At 43.8% G+C, this 20354-nt stretch overlaps 2 protein-coding genes across 3 annotated transcripts; both read left to right on the top strand.

Moving 5' to 3' along the window:
* Positions 1–10265: 10265 nt before the first annotated feature.
* On the top strand, positions 10266–13396 carry LOC124672329. Its single transcript, XM_047208575.1, has 7 exons — positions 10266–10499; positions 10604–10699; positions 11244–11284; positions 11377–11488; positions 11888–11968; positions 12827–12989; positions 13139–13396. Exons 1-6 carry the CDS (start codon positions 10266–10268, stop codon positions 12890–12892), a joined length of 630 nt encoding a protein of 209 aa, XP_047064531.1. The 3' UTR covers positions 12893–12989; positions 13139–13396.
* A 461-nt stretch (positions 13397–13857) lies between these two features.
* On the top strand, positions 13858–19831 carry LOC124674950. 2 transcript variants are annotated; one of them, XM_047211003.1, is made up of 3 exons: positions 13858–14871; positions 15610–15789; positions 19289–19831. In XM_047211003.1, the coding sequence occupies exons 1-3, from the start codon at positions 13858–13860 to the stop codon at positions 19562–19564; spliced, it is 1470 nt and encodes a 489-aa protein (XP_047066959.1). In that variant the 3' UTR covers positions 19565–19831. The 2 variants fall into 2 exon arrangements, with proteins under 2 accessions (XP_047066959.1, XP_047066958.1); XM_047211002.1 differs by having other exon boundaries at positions 15601–15789.
* Positions 19832–20354: the final 523 nt, after the last annotated feature.

Here is a 20354-nt window from a genome sequence, read left to right as displayed (position 1 = left end):
AATCTAAATCATTATGACCTACAGCAATGGAATCATTGTCCCCAACATTTTGAAAAATTTCAGCAGTTTTATCACAAACAGTTTCAGCTAGTTTTAGCAGTTTCAGGCAATTTTGCACGCTTTGCACTAGGAGTAGAAACATTGCCAACACCAATTATTTTACCATTGATAGTAGGAGGTGTATCAACATGTGAAGCATTAACATTACTAGTGGTGGTAACAGTCCAAACTTTAGCTACATTATTCTCTTTAGCTAGTTTTTCATTTTCTTCTCTTTCCCACCTAGCATGCAATTCAGCCATCAATCTAATATTCTCATTAATTCGAACTCTGATGGCATTTGCTGTAGTAAATTTTTTATTATCAATATCCTTATTAGGCATAACTTTCAATTTTAAAATATCAACATCAGAGGCAAGTCTATCAACCTTAGAAGCAAGAATATCAATTTTATCAAGCTTTTCTTCAACAGATTTGTTAAAAGCAGTTTGTGTACTAATAAATTCTTTAAGCATAGCTTCAAGACCAGAGGGTACACTCCTATTATTGTTGTAAGAATTCCCATAAGAATTACCATAACCATTACCATTAGCAGCAGGATATGGCCTATAGTTGTTACCACAATTATTCCTATAAGCATTGTTGTTGAAATTATTACTTTTAATGAAATTCACATCAACATGTTCTTGTTGGGCAACCAATGAAGCTAAAGGAACATTATTAGGATCAACATTAGATCTACCATTCACAAGCATAGACATAATAGCATCAATCTTATCACTCAAGGAGGAGGTTTCTTCAACAGAATTTACTCGCTTACCTTGTGGAGCTCTTTCCGTGTGCCATTCGGAGTAATTTATCATCATATCATCAAGAAGCTTTGTTGTCGCCCCCAAAGTGATGGACATAAAGGTACCTCCAGCAGCTGAATCCAATAGGTTCCGCGAAGAAAAATTCAATCCTGCATAAAAGGTTTGGATGATCATCCAAGTAGTTAGTCCATGGGTTGGGCAATTCTTTACCAAAGATTTCATTCCCTCCCATGCTTGAGCAACATGTTCATTATCTAATTGATTGAAATTCATTATGCTACTTCTCAAAGATATAATTTTAGCGGGAGGATAATATCTACCAATAAAAGCATTCTTACATTTAGTCCATGAATCAATACTATTTCTAGGCAGAGATAGCAACCAATCTTTAGCTCTTTCTCTTAAGGAGAAAGGAAACAATTTCAATTTTATAATATCACCATCTACATCCTTATAATTTTGCATTTCACATAGTTCAACAAAATTATTAAGATGGGCAGCAAGCATCATCGAACTAACACCGAGAAAATTGCTCTCTCATAACAAGATTCAGTAAACTGGTTTAATTTCAAAGTATTATGCTGTAGTAGCAGGTGGAGCAATAGGTGTGCATAAGAAATCATTATTATTTGTGCTAGTGAAGTCACACAACTTAGTATTCTCAACAGTACCCATTCTAGCAGTAGTAAGTAAAGCAAACTAAATAAAGTAAATGCAAGTAACTAATTTTTTTGTGTTTTCAATATGGAGAACAAGACAGTAAATAAAGTAAAACTAGCAACTAATTTTTTTTGTATTTTTTGATATAAGAGCAAACAAAGTAGTAAATAAAATAAAGTAAAGCAAGACAAAAACAAAGTAAAGAGATTGGATGTGGGAGACTTCCCTTGCAGCGTGTCTTGATCTCCCCGGCAACGGCGCCAGAAATTTACTTGCTAGCGTGTAGTTGACACGTTCGTTGGGAACCCCAAGAGGAAGGTGTGATGCGCACAGCAGTAAGTTTCCCTCAGTAAGAAACCAAGGTTATCGAACCAGTAGGAGTCAAGGAGCACGTGAAGGTTGTTGGTGGCGGAGTGTAGTGCGGCGCAACACCGGGGATTCCGGCGCCAACGTGGAACCTGCACAACACAATCAAAATACTTTGCCCCAACGTAACGGTGAGGTTGTCAATCTCACCGGCTTCTTGTAAACAAAAGATTAGATGTATAGTGTGGATGATGATGCTTGTTTGCGAAGAACGATGAAAGAACAATTGCGGTAGATTGTATTTCAGATGTAAAGAATTGGATCGGGGTCCACAGTTCACTAGTGGTGTCTCTCCCATAAGATAAACAGCATGTTTGGTGAACAAATTACGGTTGGCAATTGACAAATAAAGAAGGCATAACAATGCACATACATATATCATGATGAGTACTATGAGATTTAATCGGGGCATTACGACAAAGTACATAGCCCGCTATCCGGCATGCATCTATGCCTAAAAAGTCCACCTTCAGGTTATCATCCGAACCCCTTCCGAGTATTAAGTTGCAAACAACGGACAATTGCATTAAGTATGGTGCGTAATGTAATCAACACAAATATCCTTAGACAAAGCATCGATGTTTTATCCCTAGTGGCAACGAGCACATCCACAACCTTAGAACTTTACATCACTTGTCCCGGATTTAATGGAGGCATGAACCCACTATCGAGCATAAATACTCCCTCTTGGAGTCACAAGTATCAACTTGGCCGAGCCTCTACTAGCAACGGAGAGCATGCAAGAACATAAACAACATATATGATAGATTGATAATCAACTTGACATAGTATTCAATATTCATCGGATCCCAACAAACACAACATGTAGCATTACAAATAGATGATCTTGATCATGATAGGCAGCTCACAAGATCTAACATGATAGCACAATGAGGAGAAGACAACCATATAGCTACTCGCTATGGACCCATAGTCCAGGGGTGGACTACTCACACATCGATCCGGAGGCGATCATGGCGATGAAGAGACCTCCGGGAGATGATTCCCCTCTCCGGCAGGGTGCCGGAGGTGATCTCCTGAATCCCCCGAGATGGGATTGGAGGCTGCGGCGTCTCAGTAAGGTTTTCCGTATCGTGGCTCTCGGTACTGGGGGTTTCGCGACGAAGGCTTTAAGTAGGCGGAAGGGCATGTTAGGGGGCGTCACGGGGGCCCCACACGCTAGGGCCGCACGGGCCCCCCCTGGGCAGTGCCGCCCTAGTGTGGCGGCGCCCCGTGGCCCCACTTCGTAACTCCTCCGGTCTTCTGGAAGCTTCGTGGAAAAATAGGCCCCTGGGCGTTGATTTCGTCCAATTCCGAGAATATTTCCTTTGTAGGATTTCTGAAACCAAAAACAGCAGAAAACAGCAAGCGGCTCTTCGGCATCTCGTCAATAGGTTAGTGCCGGAAAATGCATAATAATGACATATAATGTGTATAAACATGTGAGTATCATCAATAAAGTAGCATGGAACATAAGAAATTATAGATACGTTTGGGACGTATCAACCACCACAGCCACATCATAAGAGCTGCAAGCATATCAATACAGACTAGCTCGCGCCGGACGAGAGCTGGAAAAACAAAGAAGGGCACTCGATGAAAGAAGAGCCGCAACTTCTCCATCAAGTGCGCGCAGAGCCGTCCTGAGTCGACAATCAGGAACTTCGGGAGATAGTCACAGGTCGGCACGCGCAAGAGGAAGATCTCGACTGGCAAACGTGCCCGAGAGTGACCGAGAAAATTTGATCCAAAATCTAGACATGTCCTTTATGTCGATCGATACACGAGGGCACATCATACCCAAAACACCGGAAGCAGGATATATGGCGACTCACGCCTTCATACTGGCATGCAAGCCACCTCCCGGAGATCCCAGGGAAGCGTTGTACCAGATGGCCATGGCAGGAGTTAGTGATATGGGAACAGCGATAGCAGGCTCAAGTACACCACAACCCAGAAGTACTCCATGAAGAAGCAGGCCAAGGAAAATAGTCCTTGGGCCACTACGGTGGCGCGAGATCCTCCGCGAGAAGGTGACGCGAGAAACACGGTGACACAAGCACGAGTCGACAGAGCATGACAGGAGAGGGACCGTGAAAATAGAACAAGAGAACATCGGCATTCACCAGAAGTTAGCGAGGAAGATTTATGCAGGCTCCCCTTGCTTCACCCGACGAGTTCGCAAGACTACAATGCCTTCTAGCTTAAGTTACCCGACAACTACAAGATATTCGATGGATTGCAAGATCCTGAGGATTGGATCGTGGATTACTTCGAGACAGTGAAGCTGATGGGCGGAACCAGAGCAACGGCCATGCAAAGCATCCAGGTTCACCTCAGTGGAGCCGCAAGATCTTGGTTGAAGAAATTACCGGATGGATCCATCGACAGCTGGGAAACCTTCGAGGACTTGTTCGTGAAGAATTTCCGCTCCACGTGCAAGAAACCCGCGTCAATAGAGCAGCTAAGGACCTGCAGGCAGAAGTCGGATGAATCAATGAGGTTGTATATCCAGAGATGGAGCATCATAAAAAAACTCGGCAGAAAACGTGTGAGACGAAAGAGCGATAGATGTATTTATCGTAGGAATCCGAAGAAAAGATCTGATCGAGGAATTGGGAAGATCAAACCCAAGAACAATAGCTGATCTCATGGAGATAGCAAATTGTTGGGCCGATGGAGAAGATGCCGTTCATAACAAACGGTAGAGATCACCCGAGGAAGAATATAACATAAGAAACAATCAAAATAGGCGATGTTTTCAGCCATACACAGATTACAACGGTCCCAGCCAAGTGGCAGCTGGCTTCCGAGGAAATAGTGGAGAAAATCATCGAGATGATTACCAACGGAGCAATGACCAGCACAATGATCATCGAGACGCGCCGAGCTCCAACAGACAAAATAACCGGCCCAGGATCCCTAGGCCATACAATGTATCACCCGACTAATAGGTAAGGATGACCCGTTTTCTTTTCTGGCCATCTCATAAGGCCAAAACAACCTTTCCAACACTTCACTCTACCTCCGAGGTACTTTTCCTCCAGTCCAACTGGTATTTTACCGTACCTCCCAGGTACATTTCCATAAAGCTTTTTTGGAAAACACATTTGTAAAACAAAACTCTTCAGCGTAAGTATCATGCCTTCCCAACCGTCCTTAACCGCGGACACGGCTATTCAAATAATTTTCAATTAGCAGAGGTTGTACACTTTCACCATAAGATCCGGTAAATCCACCGGGATCATCCCTGGTTCACCAAGCGTTAAAACGCGAGGCTCGGATAACCGATCGTAGTTTTTCACTTGCTCGCCATAACCTAAGACATGCCGCCTAGAGTTGTACCTCCCAACACCAGAAACCGAGGGGTCGTTTACCTAGGAGTAGCGAATTCCCCGACCAGCTCAATCCTCCGGAATGTCGCGTTCAACTGCGGGGCATTATTCAATGGGAGCTTATAGGTTGTACCCCTACCATATGTATGAGACGGAAAGGTGTTCCGAGTTCGTCGGGAAGGCCACGGTTGATAGGTGTCCATGCTCGGACTACCCCTTACACTTGAAGAACCCAAACTATGGCGAGACAAACTACTATGCTACGCCCCATGCCCACTTTGGGGTAATATGGTTGCACTGTCTAATTGGTCAGGTTAAGTACCCAAGGCACCGAAGTTTTCGAAAACATCTTTATCTCCACTTTCTTCCAGCAAAACTCCCTTTTTCAAAACACTTTTTATTTCAAAATCTCCCACTTGGGCAGGGTTACCACATTCCAAGGTTTTCAAAAAACTTCTTTCTCGGAAACATTTTCCCAAAACTTTTTCGAAAGGGATCCCAACCTATAGTCCATCTTTTCTTGAAAAGTGACGACAAGGATGATAAGGTGGTAAGCAGCATATCACTATTAGGATTTGTATCAGTAGGTACCAACGAGGGTTGCACCCTAAGGGTGGATTAATAAAACTACGGGTGGCACTAACCACCCACATAATAAATAAAAGACATGCACTTTGGAAAACATGTAACAAATGCAAGAGCAAGATTATTAGGACCAGAGATGCATCAAGAGGTGGCTTGCCTTGATCAGAAAAGTGTCCCTGGTCTTCCTCTTCAAATCCCCCGCCTCCTTCGTTTTCGGCGGTGTTCGAATCTAGCGTCGCAAAAATAAAACAAACAAGCCATACCAAATCAACAAACCATTCCAGAATAGTTAACACAAAAGTTTGATAAAATCACAGTGTGTAAAGCTTCACAACAACAACAAGCTAGTGGAAGTGGATTCACTAATTTAGGGTTTTTAAAACAAAAGTTATGATTTTTACAAATCCAGAAATGACTTAGGAACCATTTAAATGGCCTCATTCTTTCCGCGAGTCACAAAAATGAATGCAACATACCTACTGAAAGCTATCAACATGTATAACACACTTGCACAAGAATCATATGCAAATAAATTTTTAAATAATTTAGAAATTTTAAACAAGATAGAAACCATAGCCAATCAATAACTAAGCACACCAACATCAGAGCACCATCAACCAGAGCCAAACATACCAATGGATAGCTGTTACTAAATGTGATCTAACCACACTGGTTTGGCATTTTTCTGACTTGTAAAAGAATTTACAAAAACTAGATACTGAAAAGGTGCCCTGTTTCAGTAATAAAATCCTCAGGCATAAACTACCCCTCACAAAATTATTCCCTTTGGCACAAAAGTACCCTAACATTATCCAGTAGCACTTAGGTTTGCTCCAAAAACATTTGTAGTTTTCAAACTAATATTCAAAGAAAAGCTCTCTGGTCAATATTTGATTTGCAAACCAAACATTAACCAGGAAGCTCCTGCATGCGGGACCAGTGCCAAAAGATAGGTATTTACATCTACGACACAACAAGATTTATCTCATGTAAAAAGAACCAATACAATTCTCACAGTAAATAAAATACCTATACTATAACATTCTAGACTTTAATTTATCAGCACAGATCTATAACATTAAACAATATGCATGCAATTTTTTGTGGTTAAGGTTTTGTTTACGAGCATCCAAAAATTTGAATCAACAAATTTGGGCACTCGAGGAATTTATGGTATTTCAAAACCTAGAGATCTATTTACTGGAGGGAATTTCAGATTTAAACTATAAATCGAAATGGGCCGGAAGTGAGGGAGTGACCCAGTTCGGCTTGCTGGCCAGCCCAGCAGCGGTGAGGATGCGCGGGAGCAGCGGTTTGAATGGAGGGGGGATGTGGCGGCCACGCTGGCACGTGGGCCAGGGGCCATGGATGCATGCAGCCGTTGGATTAGATCCAACGACAGCTGCTCCATCTCCTTCCTCCCGGCGCAGACGGCTACAGGAAACCCTAGAAATGAGCGGGGCCTCGGTTGCTCACCCTGGTGCATAGAATACGTCGAGGCGTGGCGTGGAGGATGCAGTGGAGCAAGCTCTTCCGAATGGTGGTGGCGGCGACACGAACATCGACAGTCTTTCCGGCGATCGACGGTGATGGCGAATACGTTGTTCGGCGAGGCGACGTCTACTAGCAACCCTGAGACGAAAAATAGGGCGCATTAGAACGAGGGGAGGGATGATATTCCAGAGAGCCAAGAGGGAGAAGAGACAGTGATGACTGACGACGGCAACCTTCACCGGAGCTCGCAGGAAGGCGCGCAAGGGCAAGGCCAGCAGGGAGGAGAGGAGCTCCTCTCCTCTCGGGAGGTGGTCTGGTGGTGGAGGAGTAGTGGTGTGGCGAAGGGGACGGGCAGGAGGGGTCTTGCGCCGTTTTATACCGCACCGCGCGTGCGTCGGCAGTGGAGGGAAGAGAGGAGACGCGATGGTGGTGAGGCCGCCTGCCAGCTGTTCGACGGATTGACACGACGCGACATCGGCAATGGCATGCACTTGGTAGGCTAGGGCTTGTCGAGGGGCGATTCTCCGAGGTGGTGGCTTGCCGTGGCGAGGGTTTTGACGGGCGTGGGTGACCAGAGTGGGATGGTGAGGTATCCGACATGGCCGTGGCTATGGTGGCGTGCACGGTCACCACTGGTGGGTTGGCACGCGCGTGTCAGTGAGGTGAGCAGGAGTGGTGGTGTCTGGTGGGTTGAGAGAGGTAGAGAGGGATCGACACGATCGGGGAAGAGCTGTCCACAACAGTGGGAAGGGGAGATCTTGCAGATCTCTACCCGCAAGGTTCCAAGAAAGAGAGGGGACATGAGGGAGGCTAGGAAGGGTAAGGGAGAGCAGGAGAGGTGGTGCAGTGCGTGCATGCTCCTGGGTTTTGGCAGCACCTGGTTGGCATCGATCACATGAGGTGCATGGTCTCCAACCAGCCCTGGCCATATCCTTTTCTCCACTTCCCTCTCACTTACCCGATGGGGAAATTGGCATGCAAGAGGACATGTGTGCATGGGATGGGGAGAGTGAGTGAGTTGAGGGAGAGATGGATATGGTGAAAAAGAAAAAGGAAGAATAAGATGGAGGAACAATTTAGCTAGTACAAGGTTTATGTGACCAAGTCTTTCTCAAAGCCAAATTTTGGATTTTATGTCACAACCAATCTCATGTGATATGGTCAAGACAAGGATAAAAAATGGGTTAGGTCATTAGCACAAGGCTAGGGTATTTTTCAGAACCATGATTGGTTAAGTAAAGAAAAGGAAAAGGCAAAATAAAGAGAGCAACAATGTGATCTCAGAAGATCCACTCATGTACTAGGATTAGTTTTTGAGTCCAAGGGTTTAGTGAGAAAGAAAATTTTAATTTCACAAGCCAATAAAAGAAGAAGTGACAATACCCCAAGGGTTTTCAGAAAATTTAGGGTTGCACCTAGGTGGAGATACAAGAAGCTAACCTACACACATTCAATCAATCAAGAGAAAGATCAATCATGCATGCAAAATTTAAAGACAAAAACTGTTTCTGTTGGCCCTAAATTTTGCATTACAAAAAATTTAAACCAATGCACAAAAGTTGGGTTGTTACAGTCACCAGACAAGGGGCGCAGACGAGGAAAGCAAATTTATAAAGGTGGCTTATGTAGGCATAGATTCCCTCCCTAGTTCCTTCTCTTGTAAGCCTCCTCTCCCCTATATAAGGAGAGGAGGAGCTCCCTTGCACCGGAGATTACGATTCCATAGGTTCCCATCTAGTTCAATGCTACACCTCTCTTAGGGGTTGTCCCTCTAGTTCATCTTCTACCTTTGGCCAAGTGTTGGAGAAAAACACCATTGCAGCTCCCTGTTGAGATCTGATAGTAGAGACGTGCATGAGTAGGGGTCTTACCTCCTCACGAGGGCCCTGAACCTGGGTATATCGTGAGTGTTTGCATGCGTTTGAGTGAGTTTCATCTCCATCCTTCCCTCCTCCGGTTCCCTCGGTGCACATCGGCCCCATCTTAAGCCTACCCATGGAATCTGTCGATTCACCACGATGACATGCTTGTTTCATCGGTTTTTTTGGCTGATCTTCAACATGCAATTTTGAGCTGATTTCTGCACTGTTTTGGCTGAAATTTTCTTATGGATTTTGTTGTGTCCTGATGTACATTAGTAATAGGCACAATAAGAGACATATGATCAATATTATGTGCACCCTCATGAGGAGGAGGAGGAGTAGATGTAGATGATGGAAGAAGCAATATTTCTTGTCTAAGACGAGCACCGGTATTTTAGGATGGAGAGAGGCAAATGGGAAAACATTTTAGTTGAAGACAACATCACGAGAGACATAGCCACGTAACGTGGATACATCTAGGCATTTTGACACCTTTATGGAGTGGGCTATAGCTAAGAAAGACACACCAATTATAATGAAAGGCAAGTTTACGTTTATTGTAGGGATGAAGATTAGGCCAACAAGTAGAACCAAACGTTCGAAGAGCATCTATCATAGTTGGGTGTGACATGAAAAAGGCGCTAAGTGAAAGTTTCAAGATTAAGAACTTTGCTAGGAAGCAGGTTGATAAGAAAATTGGGTACGAGAAAGGGCTTCTTCCGAAAATTTAAGAGCCATGAAAGCATTTCAAGTAATGCAATGATGATGGTAGTTTCTTTCACATGGGTATGTAGACACGAGACATGATGTGTGATACCCACATTTTGAAACAAACTATTGGGTTCTTCCATCAGAAAACTCCCAACCTTGCCTAACACAGTATGGGGTACGGAATGGTCTTGACGCCAGCTAGACGCCCACGAGCTGACTTCCGGTTGGCTCTCCTTTCCACCTCACGCGCCCACGTCGCCCGCTCACATGTCGACGCTCCCTCTCCGCATCCCTGCACCCGGTCCACCAGCGTCTTCCTCTCCCCGCTTTATAAGCTTGCCCGTACACCTCTCACTCACTCCGCCCACGCCTCACCTCGCCCCGGCGCCACCTCATCGACGCCTCGGGAAGGAAGACCACCTAACCCTAGCCCGTCCGCCATGGCCAAGGAGGAGTCCTCGTCCTCCGCGCCGGGGCCCTCCGAGCTGCCGCCGCCGGCCGCCGGCAGCGGCAGCGGCGGGGAGACGCCGCGGGGGCGCCGCCGCCGCGCCCCCGGCGACCCGCTCCTCATCGTCTGCGGCTGCTTCAGCCTCGTCACGGCCGCCACCGCCCTGCTCTGCGTCGCCGTCAACGTCCTCTCCGCCGTCCAGTCCTTCCGCTTCCACGGCGGCGACGTAAGTTTGTTCCTGCTTCCCCATTCCACTACCAGTCCGCCCCTGTTCGATGGAGCGTGGTCACGGGCTGATTCGGCGTATTCCTGCCTGCGGGGGGTTTTCAGATATTCGGGGGCGTCTTCCGGTGCTACGCGGTGGTCATCTCGCTCTTCGTATGCGTCCTCGAGACAGAGTGGGGATTCATCATCAAATTCTGCAAGGTTCGCTTCGTCTGTCTTCTCACCCATTTCGCTACATCTTACATTTCTGCATCTCTAAGCGATGTTCAGGCTGTACAACACAATGTGTTTCTCATGCCCTGTTTGATTCACGCAGTTAATTGCTGGGTAACAGGGCCGGTTGCTGAATGTGCTATGTCGTGTTGGAATTGTAATTGCTCTTAGGTAGTAGTAGCAATTCATCTAGTTTCATGAATGTAGGTCACTATTTCAGATGCAATGTCATTTTTGTAATGAATGATTTGATTGGGTCATCTCTAACAATTAGTATGCTATCTCGTGGGTAAGAAAGAGTGTCCATATCATCAGATTATATTTTAAGCTGCCTCTAAAAAGAGAGAGAGAATATACAAGCTTGCCCTCTCTTGCACCTCGTTCATTGTGCTTAGCTTGTTGCTTCAGGAACCTACATGCTTGCTCTCTCTCCTCTCTTTTATTCTCTGCCACATCATGCAATTTCATTCAAGTTAGCATTTAGTTCCTTCTCATTTTTGTAGTAATGTTTTTTACCCTTTGACGTGACTAGGTATTGGAGTACTGGCCTGCAAGAGGGATGCTACAGATATTGTAAGTAATCTGAATCTCAACTCCTATTATGTTTTCAAACTTTAGTCTAATCCTCTTGTTAATTCATTCTTCCTTTGGTTTCTTCTTGGCAGTGTTGCTGTCATGACAAAAGCATACCCAAACGTTGATAGGAGCGATCTGATTTTGCTTCAGGACATTGCCAGCTACCTGCTCCTTGCATGTGGACTGATCTATGTAATCTCGGTGAGTCTAGAGCATTTTGGTGTTAGTCTGTGATTTATTATACACTCTTCTATCCTAAATTGTGAAAGCCGACACTATGGTACAGCTGGAAACATATTGTTTTATCAACAAAAAGTGTTTCCTTTTAATTTTTTGATCATTTACTGTTCGAGAAAATTAGTCCGACAACTATCTGGGCCTAGAATGATTAAATATCATAAACCAGTTAAAAACTTGAAACGTTGAAATACAGCTTCTATCATGTCACAAGCACTAGTATGGGATTTTGCCTCTCAAAGTATCATTAAGTTGTTTCTAACCAGGCATTCCTATTATAGCAAAGTATCATCATACAATGCATAGTGGAAAAATGAACAACATTGCGCTCATTAATATTGCAACACCATGTTGAATATGTAGGGGGTATTGTGTCTTGGCGTGTTAAAGCGTTCGAGGGAGAAGAAAGCAATATCACGCGGGCAAGCAGCCAAAGATCTGGAGGTGAGTACTTGGTCCCTATTTTTGGGAAGGGTAATTAATACATTTAATTTAATATTGAGTCCGAATAATGGTACTCCCTCCGATCCATAATAACTAATTTGAACTAAAACCCCGACATTTATTATGGATCGGAGGTAGTAGTTTTTCTTTCTCTTGTTTGACCACAGAGAAAACATCCTTTCTGTGGTTTTTACCTCAGTTTTGTCAACATGCCTTGGTTTGATAATTGGTTACTGTACCTCTCTAATGTATACCTCCGTTCTCTTTTAGTCCACATTCTGCAAATTTTAAGACCGATTAACATGTCATTTAATAGTACTAGTTTGATATGTGAACAACCAATCCAAGCTACACTAAAATTAATGACATCCAATATAGAGAAGAAGACTGCTTCGTTTTATGTGTTGTTAATTACGAAGCTAAAATGTAGACTAATCCAGAACAATTTTTAGATCTAGAATGTAGAGTTTTTCAGAACGGAGGGAGTGCATATTTCATAAGATTCTACCGCTACAATTGTTAAGTTTGGATGGAGTATTCACTGGTATTAGAAACAGAATATGTTTTCACAAGAGAATCAATGCCTATTTTATAGAAGGGGATACACAGTTACACACCATTCACTGTTGTAATCCTTGGTCCTAGTCAAGCAACTATCTACTACATACTGTTATGTCCACTGCCCTTGTCTTTCCCTTACTGGCTGACATTTCTTTTTACTCCCTCCGTTCCATTATTTGAACTAAAACCACGGCAAGAATTATGGAACGGATGGAGTAACATTTATCAAGGCTACAGTTTACAACTTCAGTTTCGATCCCTACCTTGAGGTCTTTCCTAATTTCCATGGTATTTCAGGAGCTGGAGAAACGGAGGGAGGAACTTGAGGCACTGCTACTTGCTGAGAGGTCAGAAATGGTCTGATGTACCAGACCATGGCAACTAACCTTTCTCGCTCGGTGTAGATAGATTGTTGCTCATGCTGACTGGATACCACGTGTTTGGAGTGCTTCTTTTTCCTGTAAGTACTGACCTTTAATAATCATTTCACCAGATTTAGTACTAAACTTATATTTCTTTGCTTCTTATGTTTGCATTGGTTGGGCTTGAATATGTTGCTTCCTTTTCTGTTTATGAAAGTCTTGCTAACGTTATTCTGTAAATCAGCAGGTGTTCTGACTTTCGTCTTGGTTTCTGCTGAATTGGGTTTCCCGTGTGAGTATTCACGTGGATGCATCGATCGGCAGGGATTGTGTTGTCTCAGTTTGAGTTAGATTTATGTCAATACAAGTCTCAATGTACCATGCTGGCATGGCATGTTTTGTTTGTCTTTTGTAATCTTTCTAAAATGTGGATGTTCCTTGATGTGGATGTTGTATAATTTGCTGTAATTTCAATAAAAGAGGGTGTTCATGCTTGGTTAACCTACAGTTGAGAGGATTGAATTCAAGTGGATTGGTTAACTTACAAACGAAAATTTAGAAACCACCCATATACATTCTGCGTGAATATTTGTGTGCATAAAAAATCATGTGAAAATAGCATTGTTTGTGGCTTGCAAAGGGACATTTAGCATCATAAATAATAATAACAAAAACAAGGAAATGAGATAAGATCTTTTTTCAGATTGAGCTATCAATTTCATCAATGAAACTGAAGTCCAAAAAGGAGTTCTACAGTTCAAAAACAAAATTGAAATACATGTTGAACCAGGAGGGGAAAAATCTTCAAATTTGAAGTTGGATTACAAATTTGTTTCAAAATTAAAAAATTCTAGGCGAATTTCTTACTCTCTCCCTCCGATACATGCTCCACGGTCCCAAGGAAGAGTAAACCACCTGTGTGTCACATGTGAGATGTGAGACCTACTCCCACCAAACACTTGCTCCATGGAGCGCAGCGACGGGGAGGCCGCCGCCAAGGCCAAGCTACCCAAGCTCTCCGCCGTCGCCGCCGGCAGCGAGGACCGCCTCAGCGCGCTTCCCGATGACGTGATTCTCCACATCCTCCGCCAGCTCCGCGATTCCCCGGTCGCCGGCCGGACCAGCGTCCTCTCCCGTCGCTGGCGCAGCCTCTGGGCCCTCCTCCCTGAGCTCTACTTCCCAGGATACACCGCTCCCCGCCACGTAACCGCCGCTTTCGCCGCCCACGAAGCTCCGGTTCTCCAGCGCATCGCCGTCTTCGTCAAGGACACCCCCGTGGATTCCCTGGCCGCCTGGCTCCCCATCGCTTCACGCCGCCTCCGCGGCGATCTCTACTTCCTCAACATTGTGCGGCGGAACGGTGGGCCGGACGAGGCCGGGGAAAGGGGCGCCTTTGAGCTGCCCTGCTTCGAGAAGGCCACCACCATCTCCCTCCACCTAGGGTTTCTCGGCCTCCTCACGCCGCCTGCAGGGGTATTCGCCCGGCTCACCAGGCTCCACCTGGACCATTTCCGGATACAGGGTCCCCTGTGCGGCGGCCTCGGAGACGCCCTCTCCTCGCCGCGGTGCCCGTCCTTGCGGGACCTCACTCTCAGCGACGCCCGGGATCTGCACAGTTTGGCCCTGCACTCCCAGTCTCTCCTGACAGTGAAGCTCACGAAATTGCGCGGCTTGCAGCGGCTCACTGTTGCGGCGCCGGCGCTCAAAGAGCTAACCGTGTTCTACTGCTTCGCGAATGCTCCGAATCTGAGTCAAATGGCTGCTAGCATCTCAGCCCCTCAGCTGGCATCGCTCGAGTGGAGCGATGCTTACGATCCGGTGTCCGTCCAGCTTGGCGAGATGGCGCATCTCCATCGTCTGGGCATGAGCTTTTACCTTGTGTATGGACCAAATGGCTTTCGAACCAATAGAGATTGCATGAGGCTCCTGCGGCGCTTTAAGGCCATCTGCAGCTTGAGCTTTGCGCTCATCTATCCGCATGTGAGTAGTTCATTCTTCCTCTTATTTCGAGCTATGCAGTCAATATAGCATGTTGTTAGCATAGATCAACAAACAAAACATGTAATTCATGTGCCATTCAGGGTATCTTGTAGGATTGGTACATGATCAGCTCCCCTCTAGATGATGGTTGCATTTGAGAATAGCAATGCGAAATTCTTACTTGTGTATCTTGCTCAAATCACTGCATGACTGCAGAGCATTGCTAAGCTCACTGAACCTTACTTGTGTTCCTACAATACAAGGCATTGGTTTTTTCCTACCTTTGAGTACCTAGCTAGCAGGGGAAATTTACACTTCTACCACTGCTGCACTAGTATATTACATTCATTACTATTCAAGGCAAGGGTCATGAATTTCCAAGAGTTTGGAGAACTTGAACAACCACAATATGTACTCACAAGCTATATCCTTATTCTCGAACCTAAATTAAAATCTCAGTCAGAGTTTATCCCTTGAATGCCCCTACCCTGCCAAAAATGTTTAGATTTTGAGGTCTGTATGTTTGTACAAAATTAGCATTGAGTTTTATTTTTGTTTTCTAGAGCTAGCCTTACAAAGCCCAGATTCTGTGCAGAAGAAATCCAAAGTGAATTTGTGAGCTTATAGGAATCATTTCCTGTGTGCTAATCACAGTGTAAGACCATGTGTTCTTGTTCTTTTATAACTCATATACATACTAATGTATAACCCCTTTTGTTATCACTTAAGAATCTACAGGCCCTAGGTAACAGTCAATACTTGATGGAAGGCATGACAATTTTTCCTGTCATTTCATCCTTGAGAGTTGTCGTAATGGCAAGGGGACATTCCTTTGGTGCCAGCTTATTCCATGTTCTCAGGATGTGTACTGGTGTAAGAAGGCTAATCCTAATATTAAGTGCTCGTGCGGGCTTGGAGGTAAGCTATCCTTAGTTCCTTTATCTAAAACTTCAGTTTAAAGCAACATGCATTTGCATTTCGTGGCATGCCTTAACTTGATCTGGTAGTAGCCTCAATCTACTACTGATACCTCCGTAGAGACAATTAGGTAACTACGGAAATGAAGATATGGCCCTATGTCACGGCCCTAGGGGATTGGTGAGTAGGAGGACGAACGATGGATATTAACAGATTGATAAGCTATTTTATCTCTTGATGGATAACTGATATATGTGGTTCCCCTTATATGGGAGAGCTTACTTGACCTCCCAAGTAATAATTCTAAATATACTAATCTGATCTCTAACTCTAATCTTATCTCTTTCCTATCTCAATAATATTCCATATATATTTGAATATTTTGTACTCCCTCCGTCTGGAAATAAGTGACTTGGATTTGTCTAGATTGTAGATTCATATGTATCTATATGCATTTTAGTTTGTAGATACATGCGAACCTAGACAAACCCGAGTCACTTAGGCCCTGTTTGGGAGCTCCTCTTTTTTGAAGTATATATTCTAGGAATACTTCAGTTTTCAAAAATAATAAAGTATTGAATACATCAATCCGTTTGGTGCCAAAGAAAACGGTGGTTTTGGAAACCGAAGTATCACCAAAACTGTAGTTTTTCTAACGTATTAAAAACTTCACCCCTGACCTCTTTTTTCTAAACAGAGAAACTGGCTTGCTTCGTCCCCTGGCAAAACGCATCTCCTTCGTCTGGCGTCTGTGCGTATGGCGCCTGCGGCGATGTCCTCTTGATCAGCCATGGAGAAAGCAAATTCAGCAAGTGGAAAAGAAAGTCTGTTGTGCTCAGTGTTCGCCAAGAGCAGATCGGTCAGGTCCTATAGAAACAAAAGGAAATTGAGCAGAGGTGGTCGATCAATTTCGGATGCATGTCTGAGCCATAATGCCGCAAAATCTATGCAGATTGGTGCTCATCATGATGCCAACATCACGTCACAGCTCGCACCTGGCCGCAAAATCCATGCACGTTCATGTTCCTTTGGTCGATCAATATGTAGGAAACAACGTTCTGTGTCTCGGTTTGCGTAGAAAGTAATTCACAGCCCCAACATTCATTAGCTGTTCTACGCAGCTAGAAACAACACTTCCCAAACGCGTTGCAGTATTTGTCAAAACTGAGAAATACTACATTATCAAGAAACTGCAGTATTCCTTTCCCATGCTATCAAATACTTTAGTTTTGGAATACTTCAGTTTTAGAAAAACTTTGCTACCAAACTAGGCCTTATTTCCGGAAGGAGGAAGTATTAGTGTTGTGCACATCACAAATGCCAACCCCATGGCAAGATAATAACATTCCATAGCTCAGGTGGAGTACATGGCTGCCGCCCAAGGTGGCCTCACATCAATGAAGCATAACGTTTTCGTCTTTTTGTTGTGGTCGAGCAAACCACTGCCATGAAGATGGAGAGCTGAACCTGTTCCCATTGAGCATGGATTAGCAGTTGTTCTGGTTCATTCCTCGAGTTCCTTGCTGTCATGCAAACACAAGCATACAAGTTACTTTATGTACTATTCGACCTTCTCCTGGTTGGCATACATTGGCACCTGCTGGTTCAAGAGACTCTGTGTTTAATTAGGCTGGCAGTGCATTGAGCTGGCCCAGCTCCTGCACATCAGGGTTTTGGAGGTTGCATTGCCTGTTGTAGCTGTGAATGGGAACCAGCGCCGCCTTTATAACTAGATGGGATGCGTCTTTTGTGCAGTCTGTTAGTACACCGTGGCAGCTTCTATCTGATCTACTGCTTCTGTTATGCCTAGCTGATGTTATACCACCTTTCATGGAGCGCCATCACCGCAGATAAGGCTTCTCCACCCACCTCGTCCGATGCTGCTGCTACCGCCGCACCATGCTGTTGGCTTGGATACCACATTGCAGAGTCACTCCCTTCTGCAGTTCTGCTAAAGGGCTTGTCTTCCCCACTGATTGCAGAGTCACCCATGTTCTCTTCAGTGCCACCATTCACCCGGATATGCCACCACTGCCCAAAGCGGCCAAGTTGTTTCTGGCCATTGCCAAGGGTAGTGCGCCATCACCACACCTGGGTATGCTATGTTACAGTATGACCAGTTGCAAAATGACCATTTGCGCACACGTGGGGACGCCATCTATCTGACCTAGATACCAAATGGGACAAACTAGGTAAGTATCACTATTCAGATGGCCTGATGGCAGGGTGTAGAGGATTAATGATTAGAAACTAGGTCAGATAGGATGCACAAGGGAGATGACATATCTATAAACTATTATTGTATTGTTGATTGATGCTTTGATACATGTGGTGCCCCTTATGTAGGATGTCATCCGATCTCTAACTTTAATCTTGTGTCTTTTCTGTTTAAATAATTCCTCTCCTATTTCAAGAACATAGCGTATCTATTGAATATTGCCTAATGCTATGGTGCACATAACACCGCTCTGAAGTTGATAAGTAGATATATGGCTTATGTATTTCCCAATGGCAACACTTCTCTCAAAAACAAGACTCCACAACTAGTTGGAGCCACCCCATTGTGAAAATACATTTTTTTGGGAGTGGTGTTTTGGGACATGGGAGCATATGCTCCCTCTATTTCGAAATGCATCTTACACATATTTTGAATTTCAAAAAAATTGAAACAAAAAATTCGTACGTACATCTTCACGGGCTACGCGCTCACAAAGTAGTTTCATAAAAAATCGACTTGTCATGTGACATGTGTAAAAAGGACAAAGTTCAGTGCTAACAATAATGCTTTTCACAAGATAAATTTTCTCTTTTCTACATAGACCACAAGAAATGTTGGTTTTTCGTGAAACTTGACGAACGCAGATATATTATGGAGATGTACATGTAGAATTTTTTGTCAAAATTTTCAACACTTCGAAATATAACGTTTTGGTAGAGGGAGCTTACGCACCCGGGAGCCGAATTGAATTTCCTCTTTTTTTGAAAGTTTTCAATTCTTGTAAAAGTATTATATATCTACTATTTTAATTGTATGATCACTTGTAAAATGATATAAATTGATCATTTGTGTACTGTACAAAAAGACAACTTTGGCGAAGTTACATTCTACCTGGGTTGGTACTTGGTACTAATTTCCTTTAAAGAGCCAGACATTTGTAAATGTGCAGTGGATATAAAGTTGAGTGAGTATTGCATGGCGGGTTTGAAGGTTAAGGGCAAGATGTTGAGTTAGTTACTCCATAACACGGTTAAGAGTTAGGAGTTAGGACATATGCTGTACTATAGCTTAAGGCTTATGTTTTTGAAAGGTCCCATTAATAACAAAGGCCATTTAGACATGTTATTCTTTTGTTTGTCTATAGAAAGTTTTAATGTATATTTTGTTGATGGCATATCTTCAAGAATTTAGGTAGTTTGATGACATTTATGGTCGCTTGTTATTTCATATAATCAAATGAGACCAGTTAATCCCACTAACCTGATATGCTCCCCGTGTTAGGCACAGGCATGTCCACCAGGTTGCATATGTTATCAGGCTCAGCCACTAAACTGGAAATCCGAGAGACTTGTGCTGGATCGCCTCCAAGAAGTAGAGATCAGAGAGTTTAGAGGTACTGGGCGTGAATTAGCTGTTGTGGAACGGTTATTCAACTGGTCTACGGCGCTTGAGACGGTGAGGATAACTTTCTGTCACACAATCGATGCTAGTAAGGCCAAGAAGTTGCGCGAGATGTTACTAAGCTTCTCCAGTCCAGGCACATCTATGAAATTTTAGGTGTACTGTGGTTCTGGTTCAGGATTTCTAGAAGACTACTTCAGCTCCAGGCACGCAAGATCCAGCTGTTCTCAATGCTCAAGAGAGGCGATTTACATAGACCAGCGCCAGCGGTCTGTGCTGCGTTAACGGTGTTCGTGAAACTAGTTTTTAAACTTGTTTGTTTTACATGAATTGAGATAACTTTGTTTTGTATTACAGTTTCCAAACTTTGATTTCTCTTTTGAGAGGCAATTGGTGATTGGTGCAGTTGACTTGATGATTTACTAGGAAAATTGCCCATACGTTGCTACGGCAGAGCAAATTTAGAGTTAGACATGTGACACAAATCCGGAGCAAGCACTTTAAATTTCCTTATATAAAAGAGTTATGCATATTGTTTCACGAAAAAGTTGGGTAGGATGACACCGTCCGCATAGTGGCTATCTCATCGAATCTTCACGTGAAGATCATAATCTAATAATTAACTATTTGAAGAACACGAAACCAATATTTTAGGTAACAATATCATCTGGCACACTATGAGCAAGTAATGAACATCACATGTGACAAGTGGCATACCAAAAAATTAGATTAGCTAGGACGAATATTTAAAATCTAGTGTTTGTAAAGAACAGATAATTAAGTGTCTTCTTTGTAAAAAAAAGTGTCTTCCCTACAAAACCATCTATAACAAAAACATTATTTTCGAGAAATATACTAATATGGATTGCTGTAGTGCTGCTTGAAACGCTTAGTGGACTCCACTAACTTTCCAATACGAAGGAAAAATCGACCAATAGAATTATAC

Source organism: Lolium rigidum, chromosome 7 (assembly GCF_022539505.1).
Source record: "Lolium rigidum isolate FL_2022 chromosome 7, APGP_CSIRO_Lrig_0.1, whole genome shotgun sequence".
NCBI lineage: Eukaryota > Viridiplantae > Streptophyta > Magnoliopsida > Poales > Poaceae > Lolium > Lolium rigidum.
This window is presented reverse-complemented; position numbering and strand designations above follow the sequence as displayed.